General features: G+C 43.7%; 1 protein-coding gene across 18 annotated transcripts in view; it reads right to left on the bottom strand.

Moving 5' to 3' along the window:
* The window catches only part of tmod (tropomodulin), a 134,583-nt gene that overhangs the window by 29,516 nt on the left and 85,519 nt on the right, over positions 1-19,548 (bottom strand). For all 18 annotated transcript variants that reach the window (XR_012966506.1, XR_012966502.1, XR_012966500.1 and 15 more), the window contains 3 exons: positions 1,918-2,043; positions 696-863; positions 196-328 (listed from right to left, as the gene is read on the bottom strand). Coding sequence is in view for 11 of the 18 variants with exons in the window: in XM_076187152.1 (XP_076043267.1) it covers positions 196-328; positions 696-863; positions 1,918-2,043 (427 nt within the window). In the remaining 7 variants the exon portion in view is untranslated. The remainder of the gene's footprint in view (positions 1-195; positions 329-695; positions 864-1,917; positions 2,044-19,548) is intronic.

A 19,548-nucleotide genomic window follows, 5' to 3' on the forward strand; every position in this document is an offset into this window, starting at 1 on the left:
TTATAAAATGGAAAACAAACGAGTGCTCGATGAGATTGGGGTGGGTGAAAGGTGGGTGCATGATCTAGCTGGTGACCTTTCAAAGATGGAAAAAGACCTCATATATGTATGTTCTTCTTAATGAAATATAAACCTGGTAAAACAATACATAAAATTAACAATACTGCATAAAATATATATTAATAAAAAACATACCTGCCAAATCAACAATCTCGTCTTCAGAAGCCGTGTCCAAGACAGCTTCAAATTCTTCATCCATGTCAACTTCCACTTCTTGATTCTGGTCTGTTTCATCCTCTTGTGGTTCTGGTGGTGGTGGGGGCACCCACTGTCGACAAAAATCAATTAATGAACAACGTATACCGACGTTTATGCATAACAATGGATAGAATATGGCAAGGTAAAGGAGGGAGAGGGAGAGGGAGGGAGAGGAAGATAGAGAGGGAGAGGGAGAGGGAAGTAGAGAGGGAGAGATAGAGAGGAAGAGAGGAAGAGAGAGAGAGAGAGAGAGAGAGAGAGAGAGAGAGAGAGAGAGAGAGAGAGAGAGAGAGAGAGAGAGAGAGAGAGAGAGAGAGAGAGAGAGAGAGAGAGAGAGAGAGAGAGAGAGAGAGAGAGAGAGAGAGAGAGAGAGAGAGAGAGAGAGAGAGATGGAGAGACAGAGAAACACAAAGAGAGAGAAACTGCTGCTACCTCACCTTCTTTCCTCTGACGGTGCCTGCGACATAAGGCACGAGTTCTGGGCGGTCAGGTTCATTGATGGCCTGTTCATTGATGTGGTTGATGAGATGCTTACGATCAAGTTTACCTGTGGGTTCCTTATCACATTTGTAGTTCGTACGTTCACTTGGTGGGATTAGGGAATCCTTGGAAAAAAAAAAATAATAATAATAATAAATAATGACATGAGCTTCCGTAACAATTCAAAGGTCAGATATGATAAAGATCTCAGGAACTACTGAGTATTTCAAGCGAAACAAAATTGTTTACAGATTCAATGTCAATGGTGACAATGCATACATAGCTATACTCCATACTCTACATGAAATAAAATAGCCAGCATCTTTTTGAGGAGCTCAAAACAATTTCCTTGAATGCTCTGCCTCTCAATACTATTTTTACTGAATCCCATGAACGAGTTTTTTCTTGGCTGAATAGAATTGCCTGGCAGAAGCCTGCCCGAAGGTAAAAAGCTGTGAACTGAAGCAAGAAGACTTGTTTTATGTACTTGAGCTATACCACTGCAGCCAAATCAGAAAACTTGACACCGACTGGAAAGCCAGTTTTCTTCTTGTAATCACTCATTTGCAAGTTGCACAATGTAACAACTACTGTATTTTGTATTAAACAACTGTATTCAGACATATGAACACATCCCTTTTAGTGATGCAAACGTGTTCTTTTGCAGTCTGCCATCAGGCAATTTTATTCAGTGAAAGACCCTGTAAAGAACAGGTGGCTATTTTCCCTCCAACTGTTGGACCACATTTGCAATTTTTGGGAAGGAATCTGATATACTGGAGAAAAAAAAAATCCTCTGGCATATCAAACGACATTCTATGTCCTTTGTTGAGAAAACAAAATAGTTTGCCATAGGGATTTTATGGCCGAAAAAGTTCTGGAGGTAGTTGGTATTGTCGATGAACTGGAGGTAGGAAGAAAAACAGCCCAGTGTGATAATGCCTTTAGCTGTGAAGAAACAAAATTTACCCATTTTGTTCTGGCTAATAGAAGATGATTTTATTCAATTAAGGGCAAGATCTTGTGACTGAAATAAGTTTCCATTCTGACTGCAACTTGTCTTTCCTAGAGTTTGGTATTTTCTCAGTGAAAAAAATATGAAATAAAATTAAACTAGTAGATTAAAATAATACATTACGAAACGTACAATAGAACAAGATATAAAATAAATCTACTCACATCTGGGTCCACTGAACCTGCCAGCATCTCCACCTCCTCGGGGGAGAGCTGTGACAAGAGGTCGTCCAAGTCGGCTTCATCGAACTCGGCCAGTTCTTTTGTACTGAGTTTGTTCATTGTGATATCCTGCAATGATAAGAATAAAATATGTTAAACATTATCCATAGTTAAACATAAATAGATACTGAAACAGAGTTTAACATAATTAGAAAGTTAAAAATGACTCACGCATGCCAACGATGTCAACTAAATGGTAGTAACTTTCATTTTAAAGTCATCCCAACACAATAATGACACCCCCTTCCTGAATTCTACATTAATAAAATTCCCTCATGCTAAATATCATTCATGGAATACATTTTTCCTCACTTCATGTGCCCTATAATAAAACGAGTTTATAAATTAAAATTCAATAATACAACACGATACGAAGGTATTACTAAATGTACATGCGACCAGTGTCAAATCCAGTGCCGAGCTTTGAACCCACAAAAAAAAATAAAAAAAAATAAAATAAAATAAACAAATAAATAAATAAAAATAAATATATAAATAAATAAAATTAATAAAATAAAATAAAATATTATATATATGTATATATATATATATATATATATATATATAATATATATACATATATATATATATATATACACATACATATACATGTAAAAAGTTAACAAATGAAAATAAGAGAAATCTTACAGGCAAATCGTAATAAGCCCCAAGCACCCGGCTGTCGGCCCAGATGTCACTCCAAGCACAACAGGCATAAGACAGCGTCTGCAAATCCATTCTGCTAAATGGACATACCTTCTGTTACAACTTTTCACTTACTGGATTACTTGGACTTTACATAAGGTTTCCATTATCTAATAACAACAATCCAACATAATTTGTCAGCTGGATAATGCCATAATGTTGTCAATACACTGAGAACTGGAATCCACAACAGTTCCGGACTACGCCTGATATGACGCGTGCTTAGATCAAACTGCAGACACTACATGCGCCAGACAGACGCCGAAACCCTCACGGAACCCAAAAAGAAAGGGGGGGGGGGGCTATTACCCTGGTTCCCTTCCTGCAGCCCCCCAAATCGAGGCGCTTCCTGGGTTGACACTGCAGTGTCATTTTATCTATTTGTTTATCATTATTCTCTAGGTCACTAAACATCGTATCCCTGCAAGGTCATTAAGTGTAGTGCCGGTTATGTTGTTATTGTCGTTATTATTTTTATTATTATTATTACTATTATTATTATCATCATCATTAAATAATTATTACAGTATTATTAGGTTAAGGGGCTTAGGGGACATGTCAGGAATCTAGGCATAATTATTTAATAATAATAATAATAATAATACATACATACATACATATACCAAGGCTTTTTCCCCCTTACAAGGAGGGTAGCCAAAAAGAAAAAGGCATAAAATCATTCCCACCCATTCCATCCCTGAATACACTCCACACCCCTCCACCCTCCCTCTTATCTTAGCACCTCCTGAATGACGGGTCATCCCTGCACTTTGTCCACTGCCCTGGGTCAGAAGCAGTGTCGCAAGACACAGCACATCCACAGCAAGGCCGCTTCATTAAATCGGCGACCCCCCCTCTCCGTCCCCCCATTGCATAAAATGAGAGGACGGGGAGAAATCCCTTCGGGCTGCGTCAAATTTTGCTCACACATACTACCTCACCCCCCATCCACCCGCCCATTCTACCTCATGCAATCACATCATCCATATACAACCATTCTCCATTCACCCCTGTCTTCTGTCCTCTCCCGTCCTTCCTCAACAGACATTCCCCTCTTCCCCAAAGCCCCTTCACCCCATCCATCCACCTCATCCTAGGACGTCCCCTCATGTTCACTCCCTCCACATCTGCCTTCCACAACTCTTTTACTAGTCTTTCTTCACTCATTCTTTCCATGTGTCCAAACCATCCTAATATTCTTTCATCAACCCTATCTCCCAGCTCCTTTTCCACCCCTGTTCTCCTCCTCACCTCCTCATTTCTCACTCTATCTAGCCTAGTAACCCCCATCATACTTCTCAGACACCTCATCTCAAACACATTCAAACTCCTTCTCTCTTCTTTTCTTATGTTCCATGTTTCTGTCCCATACAGTGCTGTTGGCACAATCACTCCTTCATACAGTCTCCTCTTAGCATCCATTCCCAAATGTCTATTCCTCATTACACTCTTTAATCCACCAAGGCATTAAAGAAAAGAAAAGAAGTAAAGCAAAAGGTAAAGGTTGCAAAGAGGAGAGCAGATGTGAAATGGGGTAAGAGTTTGACAGGAAATTTTGAAAGTAATAAAAAGATGTTTTGGTAAGAAATTAAGAGAGGAAGAGGAGGCGAATCAAGTAGAGAAGACAAGGTAAAAGGTGCAGATGGAGAGATGATAGTGGAAGAGAGGGCAGTAAGGGGAAGATGGGCAGAATATTTTAGGGAGTTGCTAAATGTGAAGGAGGATAGGGAAGGAAAGATTGCTGCAGTGGGAAGTGCGAAGAAAATGAGAGTGATGGATGAGGAGAATGGAGGAGAAATAAGGAAGGATGAGGTGAAGGCAGTTGTTAAGATGATGAAAGCAGGTAAGGCACCTGGTCTGGATGGATGCCATGCGGAATGTCTGAAAAAGGGAGGTACAGTGATGGTGGACTGGTTGGTGAGGTTATTTAATGTTTGTTGGAGAGTGGGTAGAGTGCCGGAGGACTGGAGGAGTGCCTGTATAGTTCCTCTTTACAAGGGAAAAGGGGACAAGTGTGAATGTAGTAGTTTCAGAGGGATTAGCTTGTTGAGTGTAGTTGGGAAGGCTTATGGGAGGATCTTGATTGAGAGGATTAGGAGAGGAACAGAAGGAGTAATTGGTGAGGAAGTGTGGATTTGGGACAGGTAGAGGTTGTGTAGATCAGATCTTTGTGGTAAGACAGATATGTGAGAAAGCTATAGGAAAGGGGAAGGATGTTTTTTGGGCTTTTATGGATCTGGAAAAGGCTTATGATAGGGTAGACAGGACGGCACTGTGGGAGGTCATGCAGATATACGGGATAGGAGGAAAGCTTCTAGGAGCTGTCAAGAGTTTTTATGAGAGTAGTAGAGCTTGTGTCAGGATTGGAAATGGAGAGAGTGAGTGGTTTGAGGTAAAGGTGGGACTTCGTCAAGGATGCGTTTTGTCGCCCTGGCTGTTCAACTTATACATGGATGGGGTGGTGCGAGAGGTAAATGCAAGGGTAGTGGGCAAGGGATTGGAGATGGTTAAAGAAAATGGAGAAAAGTGGGAGGTGAGCCAGCTGTTGTTTGCGGATGACACTGCGCTTGTGGCAGGATCGGTGGAGGGACTGAGGAAGTTGGTGGCAGAGTTTGGGAGAGTATGTGATAGAAGAAAGCTAAAGATAAATGTGGGTAAAAGTAAGGTGATGAGATGTACAAAGGGTGAAAGTGGCAGTAGACTGGAAGTGAGCATTAAGGGAGAGCGACTGGAGGAAGTGGATAGTTTTAGATACTTGGGTGCAAATGTGGCAGGGAAAGGTGGAGTGAAAGTGGAGGTAGAATGTAGATTGAGAGAAGCGAGTAAATAATAATAATAATAATAATGACACAGCCGGCACTAAAGAAGAACCCGTCGTCTGTCGCTACTGCAGGAGGACGTGGATCGATGATACAGACGATGATGTTCTTGATTTAAGGCGATAAGCCGCTCCACGTATCCCAACACTAGGGGGCTACTATCGCTGCGACCGGATTCATCTTTGGGGGGGGTGGGGGTGCAATGGCAGAGTAAAACAGCAAAATATATTATATATATATATATATATATATATATATATTATATATATATATACACATATATATACATATTATATATATATATACACATATATATACATATATCTATATACATATATATATATATAATGGGGGAATAGAAATATACAAATAAATTAATAAATAATCAACAGTAGTAATGAAAAAATAATAAGTATCACTATCGTCTTATCTATAACCCATAACTATTGATAAACGGTAAGTCACGTGACCTGAGTGTAATATATAATACACTTTTGCCGTTTAGTTTTAGTCACATAATTATGTGAAACTGCTAGTTTTTTGTACATACAGATTTCTAATATCATATCGCGGTTTTCATAAGTTTGTCATCATTATCACTAAAATTATTAGTCACTCGTATTCTCACACACAAGCGCGCGCGCGCACACACACACAAGCACACACCTCGTGGTGCTGTGGTTAGATATCTCGCCTGCCACTACGGCGATCCGGGTTCGACTCCCGACCCGGGCTGAAATAATTTCAGTATTGCTGCGCTGCGGGGTGTTACTCCAACTCTCGTGGGCGGGGAGTTGTGTGCGTGTATGGTCACAGTATTACCCATAGATTGGTCATACGAGCTCTGAGCTCATCCGGGAGGTTAATAACTGTCGATCACGAGTCCAACACGTTATCCAAGACCATGGTGAATACGCTCGCATAGCTAGGATTTGAGTTGCGGGAGGCAGAATCTAGAAATTATTAAAGTCTAACCGAATTTAAATTGGAATTATTCCAAGTCTGCATTAACTGCTACGTACTACAGGGGAAAGTCCACGCACGCACACACACAGTGGGCGGGGAGTTGGGTGCGTGTGTGCGTGTAAGGTCACAGCATTACCAATAGATCGGTCATATACGAGAGAGGGAAATATCTGATGATCACGAGTCCAACACGTGAACCAAGACCATGGTGAATCACACACACACACACACACACACACACACACACACACACACACACACACACACTGGTCCTTTCACTGTGGCGACTTTCACCATGTCAGCTGCCACTAAAAAACATTACCTTCCTTCCCACTAGCCAACATGTCACACCGCCCTGCCAACACTATGGCTTGTTCTGCCAACGACGTTCACCGCAACGGAATGCCGCTGTGGAGCCTGTGCTTCACTCGCTTCGTCGCTAGGACAACAGAGAGGATAAAACCTGTGACCTTTGATTGGCAACACTGAGTGTGGGGGGGGGGCATTCAACAAAGCCCACACAAACACTGCATGCACAAGCACTTGAACATAAACTCAATTTTATCAATAGTATACCCCAATTCATTTCATTTGTGTAAATATATACACATACATACACGCACGCGTGCGCACACACACACACGTGATAATACTGGAGAATAAGAGACAGGACCCCACGAACGTTGCTCCTTTCTCGTACATTACAATTGGGTAAATACACAAGATAGCGGCACGACTGTCCACATGGATAGAAGCGCTGGTGAACTAATTCCATAACCACACCCACCCACCCACCCACTCACTCTCAAACGCAAACACAATTATATATATCTAAACATTATGAATTTTCGTTCTTTTATTTTCTAATTATCATCATCATTATTATCATTTTATATTTTTCTCTTTTCTTTGTGACGAACCGCTTTCCGAACCCAGGGACCCGGTCATGGCGGGGCCCTCCCCCGCCTCCCGCCTCCCCGTTCCCGCCGCCGAGGCTGGATCGACTTGCTCCGGTTTTAAAGGTGCACGAGCAGCAGCATCATGCAGCAGCAACGTCTCTCATGCCGATCCACATCCGAATCATGCAGACGGATTACCAGGTACACACACACACACACACACACACACATGCATATATACGCCCACTAAAGTCCTCTGCAGAAGATGGTTGCAACTGTGCCTCCCCCCCCCTGCGCCGCCCACCTCCCTGGGGGAGGCGGCGCCGTGGGCAGAGTACATAGAGCATAGTGGTTCCCTATCATGTGATACTATGCTCTATAAATCCTTCGTACTATTCGTCGGTAGTGGGTATTATTATTACTTTTATCTTTACTATCACTATTACTATTATTTTGATTATTATGTTCAAGAACTATTTCACTAAATTCTTCGCCGTAGTCTGGGTCATACTACCCGTTGTCTGGCGATTTTATCCAGTTGAGACAAGTTCCTACACAGAGGTGGGGAGGCGAACTGTCGACGCCCTTGACCAATTCTGTTCAGGTTAACGCTAGCCGGCGTTGTTCCATTGGGCCCCGTACTGGGACTGTAGTGGTATCCCTAAGGACCAGAGTCACACAGCACTCTCTTATAATCGGAAGTTAATCTCTGCTGCTTTTTTATTCTCTCTCTTCAAGTTAAGTACCCAATCATAAATGAATGCTAAGCGACCCTGGTCCGCAGGGGCCACTCCCCTATGCCCCCCCCCCAAGGTACTGATTGCATAAAGCTTATAGAGCCAATGCCTCATACTGCAGTGAGAGGTTTAAAGGAGGGGGAGGGGAGGGGAGGGGAGAGGAGAGGAGAGAGAGAGAGAGAGAGAGAGAGAGAGAGAGAGAGAGAGAGAGAGAGAGAGAGAGAGGAAGTAGCAAGTTTCAATGGAACGTGAGGAGGGTAACGGGTCCCAGGGTCGTGGTGGTGGTGGTGGGGGGGCGGCCTAAGAGTAGACGGGGGGTCAGGGGGAGAGGAGTTGGCCAAGAGTACTGCATGAAGGAGAGTGGTGCAGCTGTGGGGGAAGAGGGAAGACAGGGAGTGGGGGGAGGGGGAAATTAGGGGGTGGGGGTTGATCTGCAATGATGTGTGTGTGTGTGTGTGTGTGTGTGTGTGTGTGTGTTCGTGGGGGAGGTTGGGGCTTGGTTGCTGAGGAAAAGGGGTAGGAGATGGAATTAAACAAAGAATTTAAGATAAAGGAGGAAGGAAGGAGGAGGGAGGAGGCACAAACAAAAAAAAGGGAAGACTGCTGGCGGGGAGAAAGTGGCTTGGGGTGGGCAGAGCCAAGGCAAGAGTCAATGTCAGCCTGTGCGAGCAGCGTGTGCACCTTTGTGGAGCTGGTGCACTGCCACTGTGTACTGTACACGCCTATACAGTACACAGTTAAAAAGAAACAAGAAGTTTTCGCTCCAAACCAATTAAGTTTCCAATACATACATACATACATACATACATATACCAAGGCTTTTTCCCCCTTCCAAGGGAGGTAGCCAAAAAGGGAAAGGCATAAAAACACTCCCACCCATTTCATCCCTAAATACACTCCACACCCCTCCCACCCTTCCTCTCATCTGAGCACCTCCTGGATGACGGGTCATCCCTGCACCCTGCCCACCGCCCTGGGTCAGAAGCAGTGTCGCAAGACACAGTACATCCACAGCCAGGCCGCTTCATTTAATCGGCGACCCCCCCTCTCCGTCCCCCTTTGCATATAAGGCGAGGACAGGGAGAAATCCCTTCGGGCTGCGTCAAAATTTACTCACACATACTACCCCACCCCCCACCCCCCCGCCCATTCCTCCTCATGCAGTCACAACATCATCCATATACAACCATTCTCCACTCACCTCTGTCTTCCGTCCTCTCCCTTCCTTCCTCAACAGACATTCCCCTCTTCCCCAAAGCCCCCTTCACCCCATCCATCCACCTCATCCTAGGACGTCCCCTCATGTTCACTCCCTCCACATCTGCCTTCCATACCTCTTTTACTAGTCTTTCTTCACTCATTCTTTCCATGTGTCCAAACCATCCTAATATTCTTTCATCAACCCTATCTCCCAAATCCTTTTTCACCCCTGTTCTCCTCCTCACCTCCTCATTTCTCACTCTATCCAGCCTAGTAACCCCCACCATACTTCTCAGACACCTCATCTCAAACACATTCAAACTCCTTCTCTTCTTCTCTTATGTTCCACGTTTCTGCCCCATACAGTGCTGTTGGCACAATCACTTCTTCATACAGTCTCCTCTTCGCATCCATTCCCAAATGTCTATTCCTCATTACACTCTTTAAACCACCAAGGCATTTACTCGCTTCTCTCAATCTACATTCTACCTCCACCTTCACTCCACCTTTTCCTGCTACACTTGCACCCAAGTATCTAAAACTATCCACTTCCTCCAGTCGCTCTCCCTTAATGTTCACTTCCAGTCTACTGCCACTTTCACCCCTTGTACATCTCATCACCTTACTTTTACCCACATTTATCTTTAGCTTTCTTCTATCACATACTCTCCCAAACTCTGCCACCAGCTTCCTCAATCCTTCCTCTGACCCTGCCACAAGCGCAGTGTCGTCCGCAAACAACAGCTGGCTCACCTCCCACTTTTCTCCATTTTCTTTAACCATCTCCAATCCCTGACTCACTACCCTAGCATTCACCTCTCGCACCACCCCATCCATGTATAAGTTGAACAGCCAGGGCGACATAACGCATCCTTGACGAAGTCCCACCTTTACTTCAAACCACTCACTCTCTCCATTTCTAATCCTAACACATGCTCTACTACTCTCATAAAAACTCTTGACAGCTCCCAAAAGCTTTCCTCCTATCCCATAAATCTGCATAACCTCCCACAGTGCCTTTCTGTCTACCCTATCATAAGCCTTTTCCAGATCCATAAAAGCCCAAAAAACATCCTTCCCCTTTCCTATAGCTTTCTCACATATCTGTCTTACCACAAAGATCTGATCTACACAACCTCTACCCGTCCTAAATCCACACTGTTCCTCACCAATTACTCCTTCTGTTCCTCTCCTAATCCTCTCAATTAAGATCCTCCCATAAGCCTTCCCTACTACACTCAACAGGCTAATCCCTCTGAAATTACTACATTCACACTTGTCCCCTTTTCCCTTGTAAAGAGGAACTATACAGGCACTCCTCCAGTCCTCCGGTACTCTACCCTCTCTCCAGCAAACATTAAATAACCTCACCAACCAGTCCAACATCACTGAACCTCCCTTTTTCAGACATTCTGCATGGCATCCATCCAGACCAGGTGCCTTACCTGCTTTCATCATCTTAACAACTGCCTTCACCTCATCCTTCCTTATTTCTCCTCCATTTTCCTCACTCATCACTCTCATTTTCTTCGCATTTCCCACTGCAGCTATCTTTCCTTCCCTATCCTCCTTCACATTCAGCAACTCCCTAAAATATTCTGCCCATCTTCCCCTCACTGCCATCTCTTCCATTATCATCTCTCCATCTGTACCTTTTACCTTTTCTTCCCTACTTGATTCGCCTCCTCTTCCTCTCTTAATTTCTTTCCAAAACATCTTTTTATTACTTTCAAAATTTTCTGTCATACTCCTACCCCATTTCACATCTGCTCTCCTCTTTGCCTCCTTTACCTTTTGCTTTACTTCTCTTTTCTTTTCTTTGTACGTCTCATATGACTCCCCTGTCCTCTTTTCCAATACACCAATAAATAAACAAATAATTAAACACACAAATAAACCGCATTATATCAATACCACCTAGCATATGCACTTGTAATGTTGCAAAATCATAGATGGCGACAACATTTTTGGAAGCGACAGTGTGCTGTCATACGCGGGGTATAGTGTACTGTGTGAGCGTTCATGCGGTGTGTGTGTGTGTGTGTGTGTGTGTGTGTGTGTGTGTGTGTGTGTGTGTGTGTGTGTGTGTGTGTGTGTGTGTGTGTGTGTGTGTTCGCGCGCGCGTATCTCATGTCTATGAAACCAGAAAAGGCAAACCACCCAATAACGTCATACCAGAAAAAATACAAATAAATAAATAAGTTTATTAGTAAATAATTAAATAATCAAATATAAGAGAGCAGGTGAGGTTGAGCAGAGCATCACGTGAAAAGATAGGTCCATGTGAAGAGAGAACGATGGAAGAGCGAGGGCAGATGGAAGGAGGGCCAAAAAATGGATGGATGGATGGATGGATGGAGAGAGAGAGAGAGAGAGAGAAAGACGGGACGAGCCTCCCCAAGCATTCCGCCATCTTTTCAGTCTTTCTTCTGGCTACCGTCAAGCTACCCACAACCTCCAACCCCCCCTCCCCCGACCTCCACCCCCTCAAGCATCCTTCTACGGTTTCCTGGATCGAGTGTGGACGCGGGGCCATGACTGGCACCAAGGGATCTCAAGGGAGTGGTGGTGGTGTACGGAGGGGGAGGAGGGGAAAAGGAGTGGGGGAGGAGGAAGGAGGAGAGGGAACAGAAAGGGGGGAAAGAGTCGAAATGGAGGGGGGGGAGAAGGAGGGGAAGGGAGGGGACGATCGGAAACGGGTGGGGTTTCCATGGGGATACTGGAAACACATGCACACTAACACACACACGCACAACTAAGTGCAACGGAGGAACCGGCGGAGGGTACTTTGCATATGCAAATGTCTTTGGCGCTTTCCATATTCAATTTCCGGTACATACCAGACAGGTTGGGTGACCCTCTACACAATTGGCTGTTGCTATCTCTCTCTCTCTCTCAATTTGCTGTTTTGCATGTAGGGATTCTAACTAGATTAGCTTCGAGTGTGTTGGGCGATATCCCATTGGGGGACGTGTGTTTTGGGCGAAATGCAGGTGTGTGATATATATATATATATATATATATATATATATATATATATATATATATATATATATATATATAGAGAGAGAGAGAGAGAGAGAGAGAGAGAGAGAGAGAGAGAGAGAGAGAGAGAGGGGGGGGGGTCGCTGGAGAGGTTAATGAAGTGCCACTTCCATAGTAAATGTGCCTGGAAGTGCCAAAAGAGTGCCCGGGTTTGGGAAAACTCCAGGTGCCAACCTCAAGAGGTCTTTCAGCTGGCGCCAAAGGTCGATGGAAGAATTGGGGGGGGGGGGACATATCACAAGGAACTAGGGGGGCAGGACCAAGGGGCGGGACACTCCCCCAGGTGCCTGGGAGTGCATGGGTGAGAGTACAAGCGGGAGTCCTTGTTGGTGGGTTGACGAGGAGTAGGAAGAGCGACAACGACAAGGAGAAGCAAGAGGAAGAGAAGAAGTATAAGCCGTTTCCGTCTGGTCACCGAATCTCATTTAAGACATTGACAGACTGGAAAAAGTACAACGGTGAGCCACAAAATTATTTCAAATATAAAAAATAAATCATACGAAAATCGACTAAAAAGCGTAGATTCACAGGCGACTTGATACAGACCTTTAAGATTCTAAAGGGGATTGACATCAAAAGTGAGAAAATTTTCACAATGAATCAGAATCTGACAAGAAATAATGGTCTCAAACAGTCAGGAAATAAATTCAATTTGGAAGTGGGTAGAAACAACTTCGCTAATCGTGTAGTTAATGAATGGAATAAACTTCCTGCAGAGGCAGTGCAATGTAGTTCAGTTCGAAGCTTTAAGAATCCTTTAGATAAACACCTAAGCCAGATGCTGTAATGCCTGTTATTTATTTTATATTATTTGTTTGTTATTAGTTGTCTGTTTATTACTATTTAATTACTATTATTTATCTGTCCATTTATTATTATTTACTATTTACCTGCTTATTATTTAACTTTACCTATTCCTTTATTTTATTTATAATTACTTATATTATTATTGTTTCAATTTATCATTATCACCATTATTTCTCATCCGACCCAGTTATGGACTAAAAGGTATCCTGTCAGCATCCTCCTCCTTTGTAATCCTTTGTAAGAAGGAGGCGCAAAAAAGGAACAGGAGGAGGAAGAAATGATGATGAGGTGGAAATAATGAGGAAAAGAGGAGGAAGAAGAGGAGGAGAAAGAGGAGGAGGAGGAGGAGGAGGAGGAGGAGGAGGAGGAGGAGGAGGAGGAGGAGGAGGAGGAGGAGGAGGAGGAGGAGGAGGAGTAGGCGGCGGCGGCGAGTGGTCAACACAACACTTGGGGCGATGACGCAACGAACTCACAATGGGAAGATGACGTACTCGCCCGCAACTGCGGCTGGAGCACGCCGCCACCGCAGCCAGCCGCCGCCGCCGCCGCAGCCAGTCGTCCCCTCCTGCATACTCTTACCATTCATCTGAGCGTTTAAGTACTTGAACGAACGCTAATTCACTAAATCAAGCCTGTACTGCATGTGTGTGCATGTGTGCATGTGTACATGTGTGTGTGTGTGTGTGTGTGTATGTGTGTACGTGTGTGTGATTCACCATGGTCTTGGATCACGTGTTGGACTCGTGATAGACAGTTATTAACCTTCGGATGAGAGCTCAGAGCTCGTATGACCGATCTATGGGTAATACTGTGACCTTACACGCACTCCTCCCCCCCAATTCCTCGCCCACGAGTTGGAGTAACAACCCGCAGCACAGCGATTCTGAAATTATTTCAGCCCTGTGTGTGTGTGTGTGTGTGTGTGTGTGTGTGTGTGTGTGTGTGTGTGTGTGTGTGTGTGTGTGTGTGTTTGCGCGCGCGCGCTCGCTTGCGCTTTCGCCTGCGCTGGGAACGTACAATAAACCTGCTTGTAACGCCTCGTGCGTGTGCTTGAACCGACTTAGTCAAGCTCTGGAGGTGTCAGCTGTCGGATTCCAAACGGATTACGACTGAGACGACATGGTGGCGAAAATACAAAACCAGTAAATACATACACACACACACACACACACACATATATATATATATATATATATATATATCGTATGTTTTTTTAATCTATGAGAAAATGAGAGAACTCCCAAATCAAGACACACTGGGGAGCACACGCCCGAAGGCTCCTAACAGCCGCCTACTAGATGATCATAACACCATAATTCTAGAGCATCATAAAATGTCTAAAAAGACTCATCTTCAAAACCATGCAACTTTAACTACTTTCACACAACAATGAAAACTTGTAACTCAAGTTATTTATTAGAAAATATGAAATGATAATTCTTCCACAGAGAATCCGAGTTCTCTTTTAGGACTACAAATCATCTGTGCTCGGGAGCACAAGCTTGACGACCGTGAATGATCTCCTCGTTGCTCTGGAGCACCATGTTGGGGATCCAGACTGTTGGTCCACAGATGAGTGGGTTTGGCGCCGTACTTGTGACCGCAGGTGTGACAAACACATTTCTGCTCTTCTACCAACTGCGACGACGCATCTGAGAAATAATCACAAAGTCCAAACGCATTTGCTACGCAAATTATGCAGACATTTTTTCCCATTCTTCCTGAGACGTCCAGACCTTCAGACGATCACAATAGTTTGTCGTTTGCCTGAACACAACGAGAGAATGCTAACCCTCCAACGCGACTGACCTGTGTCTCACTGCACTGATTTTTGCCCCCCAACCCCCTCCCTCTCCCTCGAAAAGTGTGGCGGGAGATGGGGGGTGACTATTTGGGGAGGGAGTTTTGAACGAATTTTATTTGTTTATGTGGGTGTGGGTGTGCTCGGCCAGCCCCCTTATATGGGGGAAAAGGGCCTTTGGTACACACTTACAAACATGCATATATGCACACATACATGTATACATTTATGCATACACACGTACATACACATATATATACTTATATACATGTACACGCATACATACACAACCCACAATTCCCAATGACTGATACTTTATCACCAAAAATGCACAGATGACGAAAATAAACAATTAGATAAATAAATGAATAAATAAATAAATGCTGAAATTACTTAAACGAAATTATCTCTACGAACGACACAAATGAACGGGGCACTGCACCTTGACTGAGACAGAAACAACTTCCCAAACGGCAGGAAAAAAGAAAAATAAAAAAAATTAAATCAAAATAAAATGATAAAAAAATCAAACTTCCTGCGGGGGTAACTGTCATCAACCACCCCCATGTATAACACAAACATAACCACGGACCAACTCATTATTAAATAAACATGTACATATATATATAAAACATAAAAATGACAAAAAACGCCATTATTTATGCCTCTTCCTTGTTATAAGCGAAACCAAGCTTCCCAAACACCTCCTCTTATAGATCCCCCACCCAACCCACCTCACCGTCCACCCTCCTCATTCCTATTTGGGTTTTGTTTACGAAAAGACTAAGCCTAAGTGATATACGTTTAAGGTACGATGGGTGTGTTATGTGTTATGTGTGTTGTGTGCTGTGTGTTGTGTGTGCGTTTTATCATGGTCTTGGATCACGTGTTGGACTCGTGATTAACAGCTATTTCTCTCCCAAAAGAGAGCTCACAGTCCATATATCACCGATCTATGGGTAAAGATGTGACCTTACACGCACATCCAACTCCCCGCCCACGAGAGTTGGAGTAACGACTCACAGCGCAGCGATACTGACATTATTTCAGTCCTGGGTGGGATTCGAACCCGGGTTGCCGTAGTGACGGCCGCGGACGCTACCACTGCGCCATCCGAGTGTGTGTGCGTGTGTGTGAGTGAGTGTGTGTGTGTGTGTGTGTGTGTGCGTGCGCGCGAGACGTGACCGTAATGTGTATAACGTCCACCTGCAAGATGTTTAGTTTTTGTAGTCGAAGAGATGAGGACGATAATGACCCGTTAGAGAGCGTACAAATGACCAAACGAATGTGTGTGTGTACTTACGTAATGTGTGTGTTTACATACGAATGTGTGTGTTTACATACGTAAACAACGTACACACACACGCTCGCGCGCACATACACTATCACATCCAATATAAAAAATAACCCCCAAAGGTTGTATAAATAACAACTTTCAGAGAATAAATATCATCATAAATAATAATCCAGCTAAATTGTCGTTATTGAAAGATATCTAAGGTCGTCTCTATGTGATGTTCATTTTATCTCTTTGGAAAGATTTGAAATGTCGCCACTCCTACTGTGTTTTTGTGTAAAAACTTTACATGATAATACGGAAGCATAGTAATACTTCCAAATGGATGTCGGACAGGCTGAAACACGAGTTCGAAATGAAAATAGGACTTTATGGGGAAAACACCTTAGATCCAAATATAACTATCTGGCAAGACTGGTTAAAAAGAAGACGCGCACAGCGAAACGTACTGTAACTATGAAATTAAGGTTGCTAGACAAGCGAGATCCAACCCAAAGGGCTTCTTTCATCTCTACAGAACAAAAAATAAGGAAAGGATAGGTCCAATTAAAAACGACGATGTCATTATAGAATCGGAGGGGAAAATGAGTGAAGCGTTTAACAAATATTTTCAGTTATTACTAAGGAGATGTTATATAAGGTACCTGACTGCGATCCGATTTTCAGTGTTGATGAAGAAAGTAAACTATCTAATATCAGCATTAGTAAGGTAGTAGTAGTCAAACAGATTTAAAGACTTAAAGCTACAAAATCCCCGGGTCTAGACATTTATCCAAGTGCTTAAAGAGTGTAAATTTGAAATATGCGACCAGTTAACAGAAATATTTAACAAGTCGGTAGACAGTGGTTTTGTGCCTATTGCTTGGGGGCAGGCAAACGTTCATGTTTTCAAAAAGGGAGATAAATCGTCTATATGCAACTACAGGCCAATCAGTTTGACATTAGTGTTAAGTAAAATGTTTGAATCAATAATAGTTAATAGACTCACATCGAGAAATAGTTTAATTCGTGACTCACAGAATGGTTTCTCCAACGGTAAGTCATGTGTGACTAATCTTCTATCTTTTCACACTTTAAGTCTTGATATCTGACCTTTAAAGGTCAGATATCAAGACTTCAATAACTTTTTGTATTTACAGTTTAATGTACATAAAAAAACATACTGACAGTATTCTATATAATTCCACCATCTACATTTGGCAAAAAACAGTTTTGTCTTCATTTCATTGCGTCGTCTGCTATTCGAAACATTCCGCCCGTGCGCTTCGGGAAAGGTTCGGGGAATTCCGCGTTCGTGACATCACAGTTGCCAAACAAACAATATTGTTATTCTGAATATCTAGACTTCGGAAAAGTGGTATGCGAGGCGCAATTAAAAGTGAATTTTCTGAATAAATTCTTCTGTAATGGGTAAAAACTTTATTTGTATGCTTTTAAAAAGTACTTTTTCGATGATTTTTAGTGAATGGTATATCTGTTGATATCTGACCTTTAACTTACACTTTCTGGAAAGATGCAGAGTGCGGGCTGATCTAATAGAGGTGTTCAAATGGATCAAAGGTTTTAACAAGGGTGACGCAACCAAAGTCATTATATTAAGACAACAGGGCAGGACTCGCAGTAAAGGGTTTAAATTGGACAAATTTAGATTTAAGAAGGAAACAGACAAGAATTGGTTTACTAATAGGGTGGTCAACGAATGGAATATACTTAGTAACCATGTAGTGAGCAACGAAACTATCGGTTGTTAGAAAATGTTAAACAACTTTATGGATGGGGGTGACAGGTGGTAAAGGGCATGGAATCTATTGCAGGCCTTTTGGTCCTTCATTCTTATCTTCCTATTGATACCTTTCCATATTCCTGTCTCTCTCTCTCTCTCTCTCTTTCTCAATTTTGTAAATTATTTCACCCGTTAAAAGCACTTATGGACTTGCCTTCCATCCCAACGTCGGTTCATTTCCAAAAGATCATAGACGACATGGCGTCTTGAAGATATAAGACAGTCAGCCGACTGTTCTTGGCGACAAGCAAAAGTCCAATGAAAGTGTGCGTTGGCGTGCATCTGTGCATGCTTGTGCATGCAAATGTAAGATGGTTTTGTTCAATGTGTACACTGACGTGTGTACGTTGTGTGTGTGTGTGTGTGTGTGTGTGTGTGTGTGTGTGTGTGTGTGTGTGTGTGTGCGTGTGTGTGATTCACCATGGTCTTTGGATCACGTGTTGGACTCGTGATCAACAGCTATTTCCCTCCCGGAGGAGAGCTCAGAGCTCGTATGACCGATCTATGGGTAATGCTGTGACCTTACACGCACACACACACACACACCCAACTCCCTTCCCACGAGTTGGAGTAACGACTCGAAGTGCAGCGATACTAAAATCATTTCAGCCCTGGGCAGGATTCGAACCCGGGTCGCCGTAGTGACAGTGTGTGTTTGTGTGTGTGTGTGTGTGTGTGTAGCCACCACGTAACATAAGATACGTCACAACATGATACACAACACTTCGGCCCCACAATTTACCCCAAAACACTAAATATTATTAGGCAAATTCTATAAATACTTCTACTCCAACCCTATATCTTGTCAGCCACTCCCTCCCTTCCACCCCCTCCCCCTCCTCCTTCTCCTCTTTCCACCACTTCCACCACCTCTGCCATTACCACGAGAACCACAACGAAGGACTGACTTCAGAACGTGTAGAACCCACATCGGTCTCGCCTTCTGCCGGAGTGAAGGAGCTGGTAGACCTCAGAAGACCGCCCTCTGCCTTGAACGCACCAACTCCTTCCTCACCCACTACCACCCCCCAACCCCCACCCCCTGCGTCACGCCCTTGTGAGGTGCCCACTTTCACCCTCTGTGTACGTAGACGTCCTCCAAATATTCCTGATTCTCCCACCCACCCACCCACCTACTCGCCCACTCTCTCTCACCCATCCTCCTACGCACTCTCCTTAACCCCACCCCATTTTACTCTTTCTCTGGCTGTTCCCCCCGGTGCGCCGTCTCCCCACCTTCCCTGGGACACATCAACCCCCTTGGATCACAGTGATACAGTCTACGGGTTTTCTTCTGGCTAAGAACAGGCGATTCCATCCAGTTGGGGGTTCCCTGCCGTAGCTAGAGCCAGCAACCACAAGGCATACGTGGCTTCCCCCGACTGAATAAAATCACCTGATGGCAGTGGGGACGGCACGTCAAGGCTCGTTCAATATCAATAAAACGTCATTGTAACGGCCAGAAGAAAATACTTTGAAGTTGGACACCGGGAGGATGGTGATGATGAAGAGGAG

The sequence above is a fragment of the Oratosquilla oratoria genome, chromosome 6 (assembly GCF_046742065.1).
Source record: "Oratosquilla oratoria isolate Oo_2021 chromosome 6, ASM4674206v1, whole genome shotgun sequence".
Lineage (NCBI taxonomy): Eukaryota > Metazoa > Arthropoda > Malacostraca > Stomatopoda > Squillidae > Oratosquilla > Oratosquilla oratoria.